Source organism: Nerophis lumbriciformis, linkage group LG05 (assembly GCF_033978685.3).
Source record: "Nerophis lumbriciformis linkage group LG05, RoL_Nlum_v2.1, whole genome shotgun sequence".
Classification (NCBI taxonomy): Eukaryota; Metazoa; Chordata; class Actinopteri; order Syngnathiformes; family Syngnathidae; genus Nerophis; species Nerophis lumbriciformis.
In genome coordinates this window covers 23,887,528-23,904,377 of record NC_084552.2, presented here as the reverse complement: position 1 = coordinate 23,904,377, position 16,850 = coordinate 23,887,528, and the positions used below count along the sequence as shown (strand labels likewise).

At 41.3% G+C, this 16,850-nt stretch overlaps 1 protein-coding gene across 1 annotated transcript in view; it reads left to right on the top strand.

Moving 5' to 3' along the window:
* Window positions 1-16,850, top strand: part of spag17 (sperm associated antigen 17) — a 38,777-nt gene that overhangs the window by 9,282 nt on the left and 12,645 nt on the right. Inside the window, exons 6-33 of the mRNA XM_061959143.1 lie at window positions 60-254; window positions 320-504; window positions 569-718; window positions 2,867-2,921; window positions 2,993-3,111; window positions 3,183-3,377; window positions 3,469-3,573; window positions 4,462-4,609; window positions 4,685-4,882; window positions 4,968-5,005; window positions 6,663-6,776; window positions 6,873-7,027; window positions 7,132-7,241; window positions 7,371-7,429; window positions 7,493-7,735; window positions 7,884-7,998; window positions 8,095-8,190; window positions 8,269-8,391; window positions 8,639-8,745; window positions 8,815-8,911; window positions 8,984-9,117; window positions 11,812-11,896; window positions 11,979-12,133; window positions 12,202-12,525; window positions 12,612-12,767; window positions 16,020-16,177; window positions 16,244-16,374; window positions 16,455-16,588. Coding sequence (XP_061815127.1) covers window positions 60-254; window positions 320-504; window positions 569-718; window positions 2,867-2,921; window positions 2,993-3,111; window positions 3,183-3,377; window positions 3,469-3,573; window positions 4,462-4,609; window positions 4,685-4,882; window positions 4,968-5,005; window positions 6,663-6,776; window positions 6,873-7,027; window positions 7,132-7,241; window positions 7,371-7,429; window positions 7,493-7,735; window positions 7,884-7,998; window positions 8,095-8,190; window positions 8,269-8,391; window positions 8,639-8,745; window positions 8,815-8,911; window positions 8,984-9,117; window positions 11,812-11,896; window positions 11,979-12,133; window positions 12,202-12,525; window positions 12,612-12,767; window positions 16,020-16,177; window positions 16,244-16,374; window positions 16,455-16,588 — 3,884 coding nt within the window. The remainder of the gene's footprint in view (window positions 1-59; window positions 255-319; window positions 505-568; window positions 719-2,866; window positions 2,922-2,992; window positions 3,112-3,182; window positions 3,378-3,468; window positions 3,574-4,461; window positions 4,610-4,684; window positions 4,883-4,967; window positions 5,006-6,662; window positions 6,777-6,872; window positions 7,028-7,131; window positions 7,242-7,370; window positions 7,430-7,492; window positions 7,736-7,883; window positions 7,999-8,094; window positions 8,191-8,268; window positions 8,392-8,638; window positions 8,746-8,814; window positions 8,912-8,983; window positions 9,118-11,811; window positions 11,897-11,978; window positions 12,134-12,201; window positions 12,526-12,611; window positions 12,768-16,019; window positions 16,178-16,243; window positions 16,375-16,454; window positions 16,589-16,850) is intronic.

Below are 16,850 nucleotides of genomic sequence, written 5' to 3'. Positions count from 1 at the left end.
AAACTTCTCACACAATTCTTGACGTACTTTGGCGCATGTTTTTTATGTAATGCGTAAAGACGACGAGCCAGTCGACGGCCCTCAACACTACATCCTGCTGCTTGGCTTTCACCAGCCTCAATTGGTGGGGGCGCTTGACGCTGCGGGCGTGCGCGTGTCCAACGTCATCAGTTTGAGTTCCCCGCACCCACCGCAGCAGCAGGAGGAGGATGAGGAAGAGGAGGAGGATGAGAACTCTAAGGCCAATGCCAAATGTGAGCGAGCATCTTTAATAATTACTTTTAATGTCAAAGGTCAAATGTTTGCTATCTTCAATCAGTTGATGAAACTGCTGCTAAAGAGAAGTGGGATGCTCAGGCCAAGGTGCTTGACCACTTCTGGTCTGGTTTGAGACAAGTGTTAGACAACGCCGCAGGCAACTCTCAACTGCACAACGTGGCTCAGCTGGATTATAAGGTCCCGGATGTCCTGATAACAATTGATCCGGAGGATCCCGAAGCTGTGGTATGTGTTTGTTGATTACTTCCCATGTATCTCTTTGTCACTCACATCTGCCACGTGCTTGCAGATGGGCACGGCGACCCAAATGTTTGAGGGCGTGGCCAACTTAATCTACGACTGTCTGGACTGGCGCAGGCAGCACCAGCACTACATAGACACCACCCACTTCTTAGCTGTGCCCACTGTAGTCACGGTGGACCGCTCTCTACCTCCAGAGGTATGCACATACGTGCACACAAACCCTAATTAGCCTGAGAACCGAGATAGGGTTGTGTTTCAATTTTGTGCACTCACACTTTGCATTCTGAGTGCATTCCAACTATAAGTACAGCAAAATGTACTAACCCTAAACCACTGTCAGTACCTAGATGTTGTACTCAACACATCTCAAATGGTGAGTGTGCAGCGAAGGAGCCTAACCACCCTCAGTCATCATCATCTCTCATAAAGAGAGGGACTAATTTGAGTGGTTGCGTTTTACAATTAAAAAGGAGAGACAAGGAAGCGGATAAATATTGCGATTATCAGTGTGCAATGACAGTAATCAATTTGACAGCGTACACTGTCAATATCAGCGCCCTCAGAAACGTACATAATACAGAATACATGTAGTAATGTACAAACCCCGTTTCCATATGAGTTGGGAAATTGTGTTAGATGTAAATATAAACGGAATACAATTATTTGCAAATCATTTTCAACCCATATTCAGTTGAATATGCTACAAAGACAACATATTTGATGTTCAAACTGATAAACATTTTTTTTTGCAAATCATTAACTTTAGAATTTGATGCCAGCAACACGTGACAAAGAAGTTGGGAAAGGTGGCAATAAATACTGATAAAGTTGAGGAATGCTCATCAAACATTTATTTGAAACACCCCACAGGTAAACAGGCAAATTGGGAACAGGTGGGTGCCATGTTTGGGTATAAAAGTATATTCCATGAAATGCTCAGTCATTCACAAACAAGGATGGGTCGAGGGTCACCACTTTGTCAACAAATGCGTGAGCAAATTGTTGAACAGTTTAAGCAAAACCTTTCTCAACCTCTATTGCAAGGAATTTAGGGATTTCACCATCTACGGTCCGTAATGTCATCAAAGGGTTCAGAGAATCTGGAGAAATCACTGCACGTAAGCAGCTAAGCCCGTGACCTTTGATCCCTCAGGCTGTACTGCATCAACACGCGACATCAGTGTGTAAAGGATATCACCACATGGGCTCAGGAACATTTCAGAAACCCACTGTCAGTAACTACAGTTGGTCGCTACATCTGTAAGTGCAAGTTAAAACTCTCCTATGCAAGGCGAAAACCGTTAATCAACAACACCCATAAACGCCGTCGGCTTTGCTGGGCCAGAGCTCATCTAAGATGGACTGATACAAAGTGGAAAAGTGTTCTGTGGTCTGACAAGTCCACATTTCAAATTGTTTTTGGAAACTGTGAACGTTGTGTCCTCCGGATCAAAGAGGAAAAGAACCATCCGGATTGTTATAGGCGCAAAGTTGAAAAGCCAGCATCTGTGATGGTATGGGGGTGTATTAGTGCCCAAGACATGGGTAACTTACACATCTGTGAAGGCGCCATTAATGCTGAAAGGTACATACAGGTTTTGGAGCAACATATGTTGCCATCCAAGCAACGTTACCATGGATGCCCCTGCTTATTTCAGCAAGACAATGCCAAGCCACGTGTTACATCAACGTGCAGGTACTAGACTGGCCTACCTGTAGTCCAGACCTGTCTCCCATTGAAAATGTGTGGCGCATTATGAAGCCTAAAATACCACAACGGAGACCCCCGGACTGTTGAACAACTTAAGCTGTACATCAAGCAAGAATGGGAAAGAATTCCACCTGAGAAGCTTAAAAAATGTGTCTCCTCAGTTCCCAAACGTTTACTGAGTGTTGTTAAAAGGAAAGGCCATCCAACACAGTGGTGAACATGCCCTTTCCCAACTACTTTGGCACGTGTTGCAGCCATGAAATTCTAAGTTAATTATTATTTGCAAAAAAAAAATAAAGTTTATGAGTTTGAACATCAAATATCTTGTCTTTGTAGTGCATTCAATTGAATATGGATTGAAAGGGATTTGCAAATCATTGTATTCCGTTTATATTTACATCTAATACAATTTCCCAACTCATATGGAAACGGGGTTTGTGTATAAGTGCAGAAGTGCGCAAATTGAAGCACTTAGACCCAGACAGATTTTTCCTATGTTTGGTGCTGAGAACCTAATATATGTTTTTGAGCCTATGTTTGAAAAGACACATTATTGTAGCTTAGAACATAACCAAAAAGTCACTTCAGCATTACATGGGACCTTTTAGGTTTTCAATTGTGTTTTCCTGCCAGCCTCCACCAACTCTATCGCCACCGTCCAAGAAATCAGGGCGCCCTCCTCCACCAAGTATGAACCTTCTTCTTTACTTTCAGTTTCATCACAGTCCAGTCCATTCTGTTTGTTGTTTCTGTGCACAGAGAAGGCGACATTGTCTCTCACCACTGATGTGGACATGCATCACTACAGCAGCCTCCTGGACCACGTGCCAGCTGAGGCCTGCTCGGTGCCGCTGATCTTGCACTGCATGCTGGAGCAGGTTTGTGCTTCTTGACAGGATCATGTTGTCCCCAATAATAATAAACTCCCACTATTCGTTTGTGTGTACAGGTTGTGTTGTCGAGTGAGCAGTTTCTTCAGCCACTCGTGTCTGATGAGTCAGGGCCTCAGAATGTCCCCCCTCTGGACCATGAGCTAGTTGGTCAAATGCTCAACACAATCTTGCCTCGGGTCCACGCAGACGAAGAGAGGAAACACTTGCTGCAAAGTTTGTTGACCACAGTAAACAGAGAAGAGGACAAGGAGGTATAAAATAATCATGAATTGCAGTTTATTACGCTGTGCACTGGTTATTTAGAGGTGCACATGTGGTAATGTTCAAGATTTTCTGTGTTAGATCATTAAGGAGAAGTTTGACAAAGAAGAGACTCCCAAGAAGCCTGAGCAACCTGTGATCATTAGACACCATGATGAAAGAACACTGCGCCTATTTGGTGTAAATGTAAGTAGCATTTTTGTTACTCAAAAAGGTTCATTATGTCTTTTTATTCATATACTTTTCAAATTTTCTTGTAATCAGACAATATTTTTGGTATATTAGATGGAATTTTTACCTGACATGTTTCGACTGTTATCAGCAGTCTTCTTCAAAAGGGTCACCTGACCACTGTGGCGTGTTGCCTATCAGCTGTTCTTATAGGTGTGGCAAACCAGGCAGACCTGTCAAGTCTAGCCTGCCGCTTGATGGTTAATGGAGGAGGGAGTCCCAGGTATGCAAGTGCATGAATGCTCCCTCATCCCGATGGATGGTTTCCTTGGGCCGCTTCCTTAGTTCAATCGCCTCCTTAATCCATCGTCTGAATTTGTTACTTTCTGAAGATAGAAAGATAGAAAAAAAGAAGAAAAATGCACTCAAGAACTGCCAATATCCAACCTGGGCCATCAAAAAAGGGGAACAACAAGTAAAAACCAAGGAAAAGAGAACTAAGAAGAAACCCACAGAAAAACCTGAAATAAAGAACAAAGACCTCATAACCTTAACATACATTAGGGGGAAAACTGAACCAATACAGCGAGTCATGAAAAAACACAAAATAAACAACAGTCAAACTTCACACAAAAACAAGACAGTTACTTGTACATCCAAAAGACAAAATAGACCAAGTAGACTTGACAGGTCTGCCTGGTTGGCCACGCCTATAAGAACAGCTGATAGGCTGTGGTCAGGTGACCCTTCTGAAGAAGACTGCAGATGACAGTCGAAACATGTCAGGCAAAAATTCCATCTAATATACCAAAAATATTGTCTGATGACAAGAACATTTGAAAAGCATTTTTGTTGTATCACTTATGTTACCATTAAAACTAAATGAAGTTCTTGTCCTTCCAGGGGGTTCAGGGTTTTGATCCACCCCAGGTGGAGGCATCCATGATGAGGTGGTCACCAGTATGGGAGCTAATCGATTCTGTGGCTCATAGACAAAAAAGCTCCTGCTGGAGGGCCATTAAGCAACAACTTCAGCACCAATGCACTGACGGTATAAGAAATATAGAAGAACCTTTTTTTCTCTCTTAGTTTACAAATTATGTTTCATCATAACCATGCTCTGCAGAGGAAGTGTCATGGCCACAAGTGGAGTGCTTTTTTCACCAAAGTGTGTTTGAGAGCATGTGGCTGACTGGGCTGGATGAAAACGGTGTCCTGAGAAAAGATTCTGGAGCTCTGAGCATGTTCGACACAGTACAAAACCACCCCCTAAACCCATGGGACAACCCCCTGTCTTTTGCCAAGAAAACTCTGCGCCAGAAATGTGAGTTGGGGCTTACGGTAATTAATTCAGTAACATACATTTACACAAGTAGTTGAAGGCTGAAATGATTTATTCTCTGTTGTAGGTCCAAAGTTTGTACACGAAGACTATGCTACCACAAAGGTGTTTATATTGTATATGTTTTTCTCTCAACAGCAGTGGTTTTCAAACTTTTTTCACCAAGTACCAACTTGTCTCTCCAAGTACAACCCTAATGACCAACATTACAATACAGTAGCATAGTAGGTCCAAGTATTCATTTAAAAAAACAAGACAAAGGTTTTTTGCTCGAGTATATTTAATATTTTGGACAACTGTAACATTACACACAGTTGAAATAGTAACACTGTGTTTGAAAATACAAAAATAAAAAACTGTCGTTTAATCGTGATTCTTTGTCATACCACTAGATAAAGCCCGCAAACAACTAGTGGTACACGTACCACAGTTTGAGAATCACCGCTCTACAGCAGGTCTATTCAACTGGCGGCCCACGGGCCACATCCAGCTCGCTAAAGCTTTTCTTTTGGCCTGCCCAAATAGGCTTCATGAAACCATTCAAACGTGGGTTGCTCATGTATGCAGTACTCCCACCACCCCGCAAGGGGAAACAGCGAGGCATGTGTCACAATGAAGCAGCAGTGGGGTGAAAAAATCGACCGAGAAAAAAATCAAAATAAATCGCGAATATCTAAAATATTGTGCATTAAGATATTTAGTTTGTTTTGTATTCAACTGTATTGGTGGTCGTAACTCTCTGGCTATCGAAGTTTGTTTAATACATATAGCACTAAATTTGACCAGTAATGCTACCCCTTAGATTTAATTGTGTTGAGCCACATTCATTGTGTGTAGTGTTTGCTGTGGATTTTGTTTAATTTCTATCTGCGTAAACATCTGTTGTTTATTGTGTGAATGTATTTATGTAAAATACACAATGGATGGTGTAGTTTTGTTATGTTTATTGTGTGGTTATATTTTAAGTCCTATAAATCTAAATGAAGAAGTGTAGAGAAGTTAACAAAGAAAGGAAAATAATTAAGAAGGAACATCAATCCTCAACAAAAGCTTTTGTTTCTTTATGCTGTTAACTATCTGTCGAGCTGCACATGTTGGATTCGAGTAGCGTAGGCAGAATAAAGAATTTATTGACAGTGCTGTGTGAAAGCCGATGTGTTTATTCAACAAAGGAATAAAACCTGCGGAGGCACTTTCTGAGGAAACATCCAAATTTTGATTTGAATCCTTTGGGCTCTTGAAACTGTGGCTCTCTCCGTGATGTAGTTGAGTAGCCATGATCTACAGTTACCATGCAATAATTACATTAGGTACACCTGCACATTCTAATGAAATCCAATGCTGCCTTACAAAGAAAACACATGTGCATATAAAGTGCACACCTCTGCCAAGACAGAATACTAAGGAAAAGTCTTGCATATGAAATACTTGAATATTGTAATGCTCCCTTACAGGCTGCAGGGTGGCCAGTAGTTTACATTTCAGAGTGATTAATAAGTGCCGAACAGCTAAAGGAGAACAGCATTTAAAACAAAATTGAATGAGCAGTATAACATGTAATGGTTTATTCATCGGTTATTGTAAGAAACTGTGCTTATTTAATTGTGGTTGTAGTTGTCATTGGTGTAGAACTATGCTGCACAGTACTGAGTTATTGACAGTGGCTGTAGTAAATGTTTTGATAAAGCCATTAGACTTGAGCAGGTGTTCCTAATGAACTGATATTAGCGGCCATTTTGAATGTTTTGTTACCCTCCATTAGGTCAGCGAGCGACCAGAAAGTCAGCTGTCCCTAGCAGATATTCAGAGTTGTCGACTAAGGTCTCTCTTGGACTGGCACTATGTGGAACACTACGATGCTGCCATCTTACTACAGGTAAGATCTTCATGAAATGTTTTTGTTTTCAACATTGTTTTTACTCTAAATTGGGTGGCATCTAATGCAACTGTAAATGATATTGTTCCACCATAGGTGCTTCAGTCAGCTTCTCAGCAATATCGCTGTGTGGACACTCTCAGAGGAAGTCATAATAATGTCATGTACATCTTTTGCCACAATCCCATAAGTCCTAATCGCATGTGCACAGAATTCTGGAATGTAGACCTGCACACGGATGTCAAGTTCAGGTAAACGGCACACATTTTGAGTACTTGCAAAATTGTGTCAAAGTTGGCAGATCTGTTTAAATCTTGCAGTATGTAAAAGCTGCTATTACACTACTGTTTAACAGGATATACTTGGAGCATGTAGCAGACACCATCACAGAGTGGAATGAGAAAGAGGAGCTGAAGAGACATCAGATGAAGATCAACAGAGTTAGCACTACAGAGAGTTCAGGAGGTACAACTTCCTGTCAACATGTTTATCGTTCATTATTGTTAGTATTGTTATTCATATATTGAGATGAATATTATTATCCAGCGCTGTCTTAATCATATGTTCCTGTTCTTGTGCTTCACAACACTGTAGACTCAGCAGAAGATGAAGCGGAATCAAAGGAAACGTTCATCACAAAAGACTCCATCAAGGTTTGTCATTAAAGCACTTGGACTACACAAAAGATAATGACGGATAATAAGAAACATTTACAGGCTTCCTTGTTGGAGGAGGAGAAGCAAAAAGAAGAGGAAACCAAGAAAGGTAAGAAGCCAGGGAAAGCAGCGCCAGCCAAGGGCAAGAAGCAGACGGATGAAGTGAAGTCTAAAGATTCCAAGAAAAGTGACAAATCTGCGGCGACTGCTAAGAAAAGCAAAGCCGAAAAGGACAGTATCTCAGCATTGACTTCAGACCCGTCCCTTTCCAGTAGACCTGATCTCAAAGACGAGCCCAGCACTGTAAGAACGCAGACAAGCAGATACACACCTGTACTAAAAGCTGCTAAAGATAGTCTGAGAGCACTATGAACTATATCTGTTAATACAGTATTTAAAAATGATTATAGGTGCAACCTATCATCTAAACTTGCCTGTGTGGTACTTATAGGGATTCACAGGCTTCCATATGGATGGGATGTTGATCCATTTGTTGGGTCAACTCCAGTACCTCTTTCCATCAGATGGGGGTCACATCACTGTGGAGACCATCAACTACGTGGAAGGTAAAGTGAGCATTCACACATTGCATTTTTAGTATTTTTCCAGCATATGTTGTGATTTGATGTCTGTGCTCGTGCAAAAAAAACAACTAACTCCAGGTTCTAGCATGTTGAAAGTGGCTGTGAGGAAGGATGATCATCATTTCTACACGCATATCAGCCATGTTGTCCAAACAGCCAAAAGTGATGTCAAAGGTAAACAAGCTGATCCACCAAACACTGTTCAGAGAGAAATTGGAGCGCTCCCTATTGAGTAATGCTCATGACAAACAGACGCCACACCAACAGAACATCCTGTGAAGATGACCGCAGTGAAGCGGCGCTCCTTCTCGGCCCTGCTGGATAACGGTGTCCATCTCTCCTATAGTTTCTATGGGCCAACGGGAGAATACAAAGGTGTGAGCTCTTGCAATGAACATTTCATATTTTTAATATAAGATAAGTGTTGATACTAAATTAACCTCTAAACTGGATCAATAAATCAAAAGCTTTAGTGATGTATTGTAAAATTCCACTTACAGCCACTAGGAGGCACACATGTATTGTCTATCTCAGCTGTGGTCTATCTGTAGCTAGTCATTGCTATAATCTACCACCATTATAGTTTTCAATTTTCTTGTGTTTCTTTTTGTGTTTTTGTCAGAGAGTCACAAGGAAACTGAAATAAAGCCACAAAAGGCCATGGAACCAGTGCAAGACCTGAATCCCTCTGTGGCAGAAACCCCAAACATTGACAACGACCCTTCAGAGGTGCAGTTTGACACAAATAGAAACATCAATATTTGCTGTGATTGTGTCAGCTTCATGTTTTGTTTGAAGGTGTGTGAAGGCCAATCACAAGAGTCCTTAATTCCATTCAAGAGCCTCAACTTGTCCCTCCCATGCGGCCTACTGTTGCAGTTTCTGCGTGACGAAGGTGAACTACTCCCTCAAGGCTTGTGTGCAGAAAATGGCCTGCATACTTACACCAAAATGTGTGTGTCATCAGAGGATCCGAGTATGCTTGTGCGGCTGAGTTTTCACACCCCGGGCCATCAGGACCCCTCCCTTGCCAAAGAGGCGTCTCGCATTGTTACCAGCCATGGAGCCGTGATCCGATACATGAAGGACGGCTCCTCAGAGGTGAACATACTTGCAGTCTTAAATTTGGTGACTAATTATTTTTGTCATAGTTTTTGTGAACTACCTTTTTCCCCTTTTATATAAAGTGAGATGACAATTGAAAATGAAATCCAATTTTAATATCTAATTTGGTTTTGTAGACGGTAGGGACAAGTTAAGATGTATTCAATCACAGCTATTTTAGCTATTTTATTGAATCATGAAAAGGTCTGGAGAGGTAAACAAAAGGGGCAGAAGACTGCAAGATATTACAAAACAACGGTGAAAAATGTAGGATGCGTTTCCAGTCCAAGGAAGCAGAGTCAAATAATGCACAGGTTTGCAGTGATCACTTTGTTAAATGTTTGTTTGATATACTTTTAAGGGTTATTTCACATTTAAGTATCATCTTGATACTATTTGTGTTTCTTAAAACATATTTTTGCTACGAATGTTTTAAAAATCACCAAATCAGCAAGTCTAAATGAAAGAAAGCAAATGTGAGTGAAACCTCAGAGTTTAGCTTTTACCAAAGGCAGCATTCATAAATGAAGCACATACACACGGTTGACATCTATAGTTGTATTTTTATAAAGACGGGAAAAACATGTGTACTCGTAAACAGCGCGTGCGACAGCAACAAAGAACGCTGTAGACCCAAAATGAAATTCAGCTTTACCGGAGCAAAAATGATGCGTTTTTATCCGAGATAGTCTTGATACCAATTTCCTTGACCCAGCCACACACAAAGAAGTTGTACACCTTCATGCTTTTCCAAGTTTTCATCTATTTTGTCATGTAGAATGATGTCTGGAGCACAATATATACATACATGTGTAGGATCGCTACTGATGGATCATTATTGATACCACTCAACAAATAATTTTTTGATAAAGTATAGGGATCTATTCCATTGCACACGGATTTTATTTTTTGCTCCTATCTACTTTTTGCAGGATGATATAGGCCTCTTGCATACTCAGATAGTTTGTGTGCCGCTTGCTGTACAGCAGCTTCTTGACTTGGTTAACCACCACTGTTTTTCACTTTCGGGAAGAAGTCGTGTCACGGAATAGTATCAATACTCTTGCACTTTCCCCCATTAGCTTAGGCTCGCCGTAGACACGCAGCTCCCCTTGTAACATAAGTTATTGGCTGCAATATGTCTACGCCTAGCAGAAAGAGAAGAGTAGATGGACACATTTCACGTTTAATGTAACTGAGAACAAGACAAACAGTTGTGGTCAAAAGTTGACATATACTTGTAAAGAACATAATGTCATGGCTCTCTTGAGTTTCCAATAATTTCTACAACTCTTATTTTTGGTGATAGAGTGATTGGCGCACATACTTGTTTGTCACAAAAAACATTCATGAAGTTTGGTTGTTTTATGAATTTATTACGGGTCTACTGAAAATGTGTGGACAATGCTGAAGAAACAAGTTCATGTCAGAAAACCAAAAAATTTAGCTGAACTGCACCAATTTTGTCAAGAGGAGTGGTCAAAAAGTCAACCAGAAGCTTTCCAGAAGCTTGTGGATGGCTACCAAAAGCGCCTTATTGCAGTGAAACTTGCCAAGGGACATGTAACCAAATATTAACATTGCTTTTTGTATACTTTTGACCCAGCAGATTTGGTCACATTTTCAGTATACCCATAATAAATTCATAAAAGAACCAAACTTCATGAATGTTTTTTATGACAAACAAGATGATGATTAGATTTATAAAGCGCTTTTCTAAACACTCAAAGCGCTTCACAGAGAACTGAGAACCCATCATTCCTTCACACCTGGTGGTGGTAAGCTTCTTTTATAGCCACAGCTGCCCTAGGGTAGACTGACGGAAGCGTGGCTGCCAGTTTGCGCCTACGGCCCCTCCGACGACCACCAGTGTGAGCAGCACTGGGGGCAAGGGTGAAGTGTCCTGCCCAAGGACACAACGGCAGTGATTTGGATGGTAAGAGGCAGAGTGCGAACCTGCAACCCTCAGGTTTCTGGCACGGCCGCTCTACCCACTACGCCATACCGCCCCAAAACATGTGCTCCAATCACTATCACAAAAAAAATAAGAGTTGTAGAAATTATTGGAAACTTAAGAGAGCCATGACATTATGTTCTTTACAAGTGTATGTAAACTTTTGACCACGACTGTATATGTAAACATACAGTGCAAGCGATTGTCATTGCTAAAATCAAAACAAACTTTTAGCGGCATCTGCAAGAAAGTAATCCTGACAAGTGAAGCGGTTGAGTTAAAATTTGCACAATAATTATTATTCTGATATGTCATTGTATGTTTACTGCATATTTTTAGTTGTACAGTGTCATATTATTCATACAATAGTATTATTCAACATTAGAAACAACATTTTTGTGTTTTTCAATTTAAGGTAAAAAAAAACAAAAAACACTAAGGTGGGTGTTAAATTGATATATCCATTGAAAGCAGATTTACTTTTTGTTATGAATTTCATTGTTGAGATCTTTATATGCTTATTCATGCATATATATCCAGATGACTAAAATTACTATGATTCTAGTTGACTAAAATTACATTTATTAAATTAATTAAAACTAAATGACTAAATTAAGAGTAAAACCAAAAAAACATTTAAATCAGTAGATTATCACTAAAACTGCTATATAAATGAACACTGCATACATGCATATGTTGCTCCTGCTTAGGATCAGTGCCTCATGTTTGTATTGCAGTTGCTATTTGCAGATGGTTCAATCAGTTCCAGCTCGGACTCTGGTCCAGTGTGGGTGCAGGAAATTGACTGCAGCTCCACAGAAGGTAAAGCACCTATATATAAACTTTAAGGACACTTGATTAGCACTTTAATGTTCTTGCTTATGTTTCTGCTGTGTGCTTCTAGAGCAAAATGCAGAGAAGCCGACTCCTCCTCCTCGAGGTTTTTGGACAACAACGACTCCGTCTGGTGCTCGAATCAGTACCATTGGTACCACACAAAAATATAACCCAACTACCCCTCTTCTAACATACAATAAATCAGACCCGGTGACTCAAGAGGTGAGAGAGTTCTGCTGCATGTGAGCTTGTAGCCACATGTGCGCTACAGTTTATTTTGGTTTCCCTAGATGATGCTGAGCCGAGAAGATCTAGTGGTCTTAGTGCAGAAACCAGACGGATCTTTGACTGTTGAACATGCAGATGGAACCAGGATCACCACGCTCTACCATGACAGGCCACCGAACATGTGTGATGACAGGGGGCCTGCTGGGGAGACTGAGGAAGGAAGCACTGACTCACATTCTTGTGGTAGCATGCCCTTCAAAGAGAAGGTGGTGTTAGTGGAGAACGAGTCTTTCGCCACCGTGGTGATGTACCCAGAACGACACATAGCTGAAATCTGGTTGGCGGATGGGACAATCATCACTGGGAATAACAAGGGAGCCTATCAGGTTGGTGAATGTATATCATCATGTCATTCCTGACCTAACAAAGCAAATCCAACGGTATAATTAAACAACTTGCTCTGATATCCAAGGTGGTCCCATCCAGCATGGGGCTCCTGCAGATCCAAAGTGACGGCAAGTTTGTTTACTCCAGCGGGCCCCCTCAGAGTGCCCACTCCTCTTTCATAATGAGCCACACAGACCATGTGGCCTGTGACTTAACAGACCTCCATGGAAACCACTTCCAGGTTAGTTGCACACTCTGAAGTGGGACATTTTGTTATCCATCTTTATTGTCCGATTAGAGGCATGTTTTTAAACCTATTCTTACCATAAACACAAACCCAAAACCAGTGAAGTTGGCACGTTGTGTAAATCGTAAATAAAAACAGAATACAATGATTTGCAAATCCTTTTCAACTTATATTCAAATGAATACACTGCAAAGACAAGATATTTAATGTTGGAAATGAGAAACTACTTTTTTTTTTGGTAAATAATCATTAACTTAGTATTTAATGGCAGCAACACATTGCAAAAAAGTTGGCACAGGGGCATTTTTACAAATGTTTTACATGGCCTTTGCTTTGAACAACACATTTGGGAACTGAGGAGACCAATTTTTGAAGCTTTTCAGGTGGAATTCTTTCCCATTCTTGCTTGATGTACAGCTTAAGTTGTTCAACAGTCCGGGTTCTCCGTTGTCGTATTTTAGGCTTCATAATGCGCCACACATTTTCAATGGGAGACAGGTCTGGACTACAGGCAGGTCAGTCTCTTTTACTAAGAAGCCACGCTGTTGTAACACATGCAGAATGTGGCTTGGCATTGTCTTGCTGAAATAAGCAGGGGCGTCCTTGAAAAAGATGTTGCTTGGATGGCAACATATGTTGCTCCAAAACCTGTATAATAATAATAATAATTATAGATTTTATTTGTAAAAAGCACTTTATATTGAGCAAACAACCTCAAAGTGCTACAGTGTATTAAACAAAAAAGAAAATTAAAAATGAATAAATAAAAACATAATAAAAAAAAAAAAAAACTAGAACAGCCTAATAGCTAGAACTCGTACGCATATATAAAAAAAAAAAGGCTTTTTTAAAAATAAGTGTTTTTAAGACTTTTTAAAAAGCAACCACAGTCTGTGGTGCCCTCAGGTGGTCAGGGAGAGCGTTCCACAGACCGGGAACGGCGGAGCAGAAATTCCGGTCTCACATTGTTCGTAGCTTTGCCCTCGGAGGTTGGAGGAGGTTAACCTGTCAGGAGCAGAGATGTCGTGTGGAGGATTTGGGGGTGAGCAGTTCTTTGAGGTAGAGTGGGGAATTTTCATGGAGGCACTGGTGGGTTAGTAGGGAGACTTTGTATTCAATCCTGAGTGGAACAGGAAGCCAGCGAAGGGATTTGAGAACTGGTGTGATATGGTCGTATTTCCGCACTCTCATCAGGATCCTAGCAGCACTATTCTGTAAGTACTGCAGTTTCTGGATGTTCTTGCTGGGTATCCCGACAAGAAGTGAGTTGCAGTAGTCTAGCCTGGAGGAGACAAAGGCGTGGACGAGCCTCTCGGCATCAGAGAGAGTGAGTGAGGGGCGGAGTTTTGCAATGTTCCTGAGGTGGTAGAAGGAGGTCTCGCACAGTTGTTTTATTTGAGCCTCAAAAGTCAGGTGAGGGTCCATTCTAACACCCAGATTAGTGACTGAGGATGAGAGGTGAATGTCAGACTGGGTCTGATGTGGGGTGCTGACTAGGATGGCTTCGGTTTTGGAGCTGTTCAGTTGAAGAAAATTGTGTTTCATCCACGCCTTTATCTCCTCCTGGCAGTTGGTAAGTGTGGATGATGGCAGGGCTGCAGAGGGGGTTGGGTTTGTTTTCAGGTAGAGTTGGGTGTCATCAGCACATATATATGTATGTACCTTTCAGCATAAATAGTGTCTTAACAGATGTGTAAGTTACCCATGCCTTGGGCACTAACACACCCCCATACCATCACAGATACTGCCTTTTCAACTTTGCGCCTATAACATTTCGGATGGTTCTTTTCCTCTTTGGTCCGGAGGACACAACATCCACATTTTCCAAAAATAATTGAAATGTGGACTCGTCAGACCACGAACACTTTTCCACTTTGCATCAGTCCAGCACGGTGGAACAGGGATTAGTGCATGTGCATCACAATACGAAGGTCCTGAGTAGTCCTGGGTTCAATCTCCGGCTTCGGGATCTTTCTGTGTGTAGTTTGCATGTTCTCCCCGTGACTGCGTGGGTTCCCTCCGGGTACTCCGGCTTCCTCCCACCGCCAAAAACATGCACCTGGGGATAGGTTGATTGGCAACACTAAATTGGCCCTAGTGTGTGAATGTAAGTGTGAATGTTGTCTGTCTATCTGTGTTGGCCCTGTGATGAGGTGGTGACTTGTCCAGGGTGTACGCCGCCTTCGGCCCGAATGCAGCTGAGATAGGCTCCAGCACCCCCCGCGACCCTGAACGGGACAAGCGGTAGAAAATGGATGCATGGCATCTTAGATTGGCTCGGGCTCCTGGGCGTTGTTGTTGTTTCTGGGTGTTGTTGATAAATGGCTTGCACTTTGCATTGTTGAGTTTTAACTTGCACTTACAGATATAGCGAACAAACTGTAGTTACTGACAGTGGTTTTCTGAAGTGTTCCTGAGCCCATGTGGTGATATCCTTTACACACTGATGTCGGTTTTTGATGCAGCTTCGATCCCTAAGGGATCGAAGGTCACAGGCATTCAATGTTGGTTTTCGTCCTTGCCGTGACTTATCCTGATTCTCTGAACCTTTTGATGATGGGATAGTGAAATCCCTAAATTCCTTGCAATAGCTCGTTGAGGAATGTTGTTCTTAAACTGTTGGACAATTTGCTCACGCATTTGTTCACAAAGTGGTGATCCTTGCTCCATCCTTGTTTGTGAATGACTGAGCATTTCATGGAAGCTGCTTTTATACTCAATCATGGCACCCACCTGTTCACAATTAGCCTGTTCACCTGTGGGATGTTCCAAATAAGTGTTTGATCAGCATTCCTCAACTTTCTCAGTCTTTTGAAACATGTTGCAGGTATCAAATTCCGAATGAGCTAATATTTGCAAAAAATAACAAAGTTTACCAGTTCGAACGTTAAGTATCTTGTCTTTGCAGTCTATTCAGTTGAATGTAGGTTAAAAAGGATTTGTAAATTATTGTATTCTGTTTTTATTTACGATTTACACAACGTGCCAATTTCACTGGTTTTGGGTTTTTGTATAATTACAATTAGTGTGCGTACACAGTGTTGGTTCGTTGTGTCGCCGATGTTGAAGTAATTTCCGCAGGACTAGGACTGCAGTATTCTGCCCCTTATATTATGATTTTGATTATCAACACAGTCCAGGGTCTGTTTTTGATTAAAAAAACATGTTTGGAACTCATACAGCTTGTGTTAATGGGGTTTTAAGCCAATACATTCTACAACTGTGACAATAATATGTGTGTTGCAGGTATTGGATGATGGCCAGGTAACAGTCCATAATGTTGGCCCAGATCCAGGCACGCTGCAAGAAGAAGAGGAAGAGAAAGAGGAGGAGGAGGAGGAGGAGGAAGGGGAGGACACAGAAATATCTATGTGTCATGGGAAGCCCAAAGGACATTATCCCAGGTGACACACATGGTACATGAGTGTGATATTCCACTTATCTATTAGTATTACTATTGTCTTTGACAGGCTCTTCTTGGTGCATGAGGATGGATCCGGTTCTGAACTTCTGAATTCTCAAACTGTGGTGGAACTGCTGGACCAGGCTCACTTAGACCCCACTGTGGCTCTGCTGAAGGATCCACTACCAGACACACAAGGTGAGTGAACTTAAGTCAGATAAAGTCATGACACTTGTTTTGGTATATTTGTGTAGTACAACATTTTGGGACTCTTACAGATGAGTTCGGCATCACCTTCCTGAAGCCCAGCAACGAGAGCGTGCGCTCCAAATGGGTGCAAGAAAAGCAGGACCTTAATGTCATGCTTCAGAACTTTAGGAACCGCAGTTCGCATGAATTTCCCTTTGTCGAGGTACATTAAGTTTTAAAGTACATTCTACATAATGTCTTGTACATACTGTAGTGTGTTATTGCATGCTGTCTTATTCTACATGTATTACATGTCATTCTACATAATGTTTTATTACATACTGTCATTCTACATAATGTCTTATTACATGTAATTCTACATACTGTCGTGTTACATAATGTGTTATTCCATAATGTCCTATTACATAGTATAACATTCTACATAATATCTTATTAAATAGTATAACATTGTACATAATGTCCCA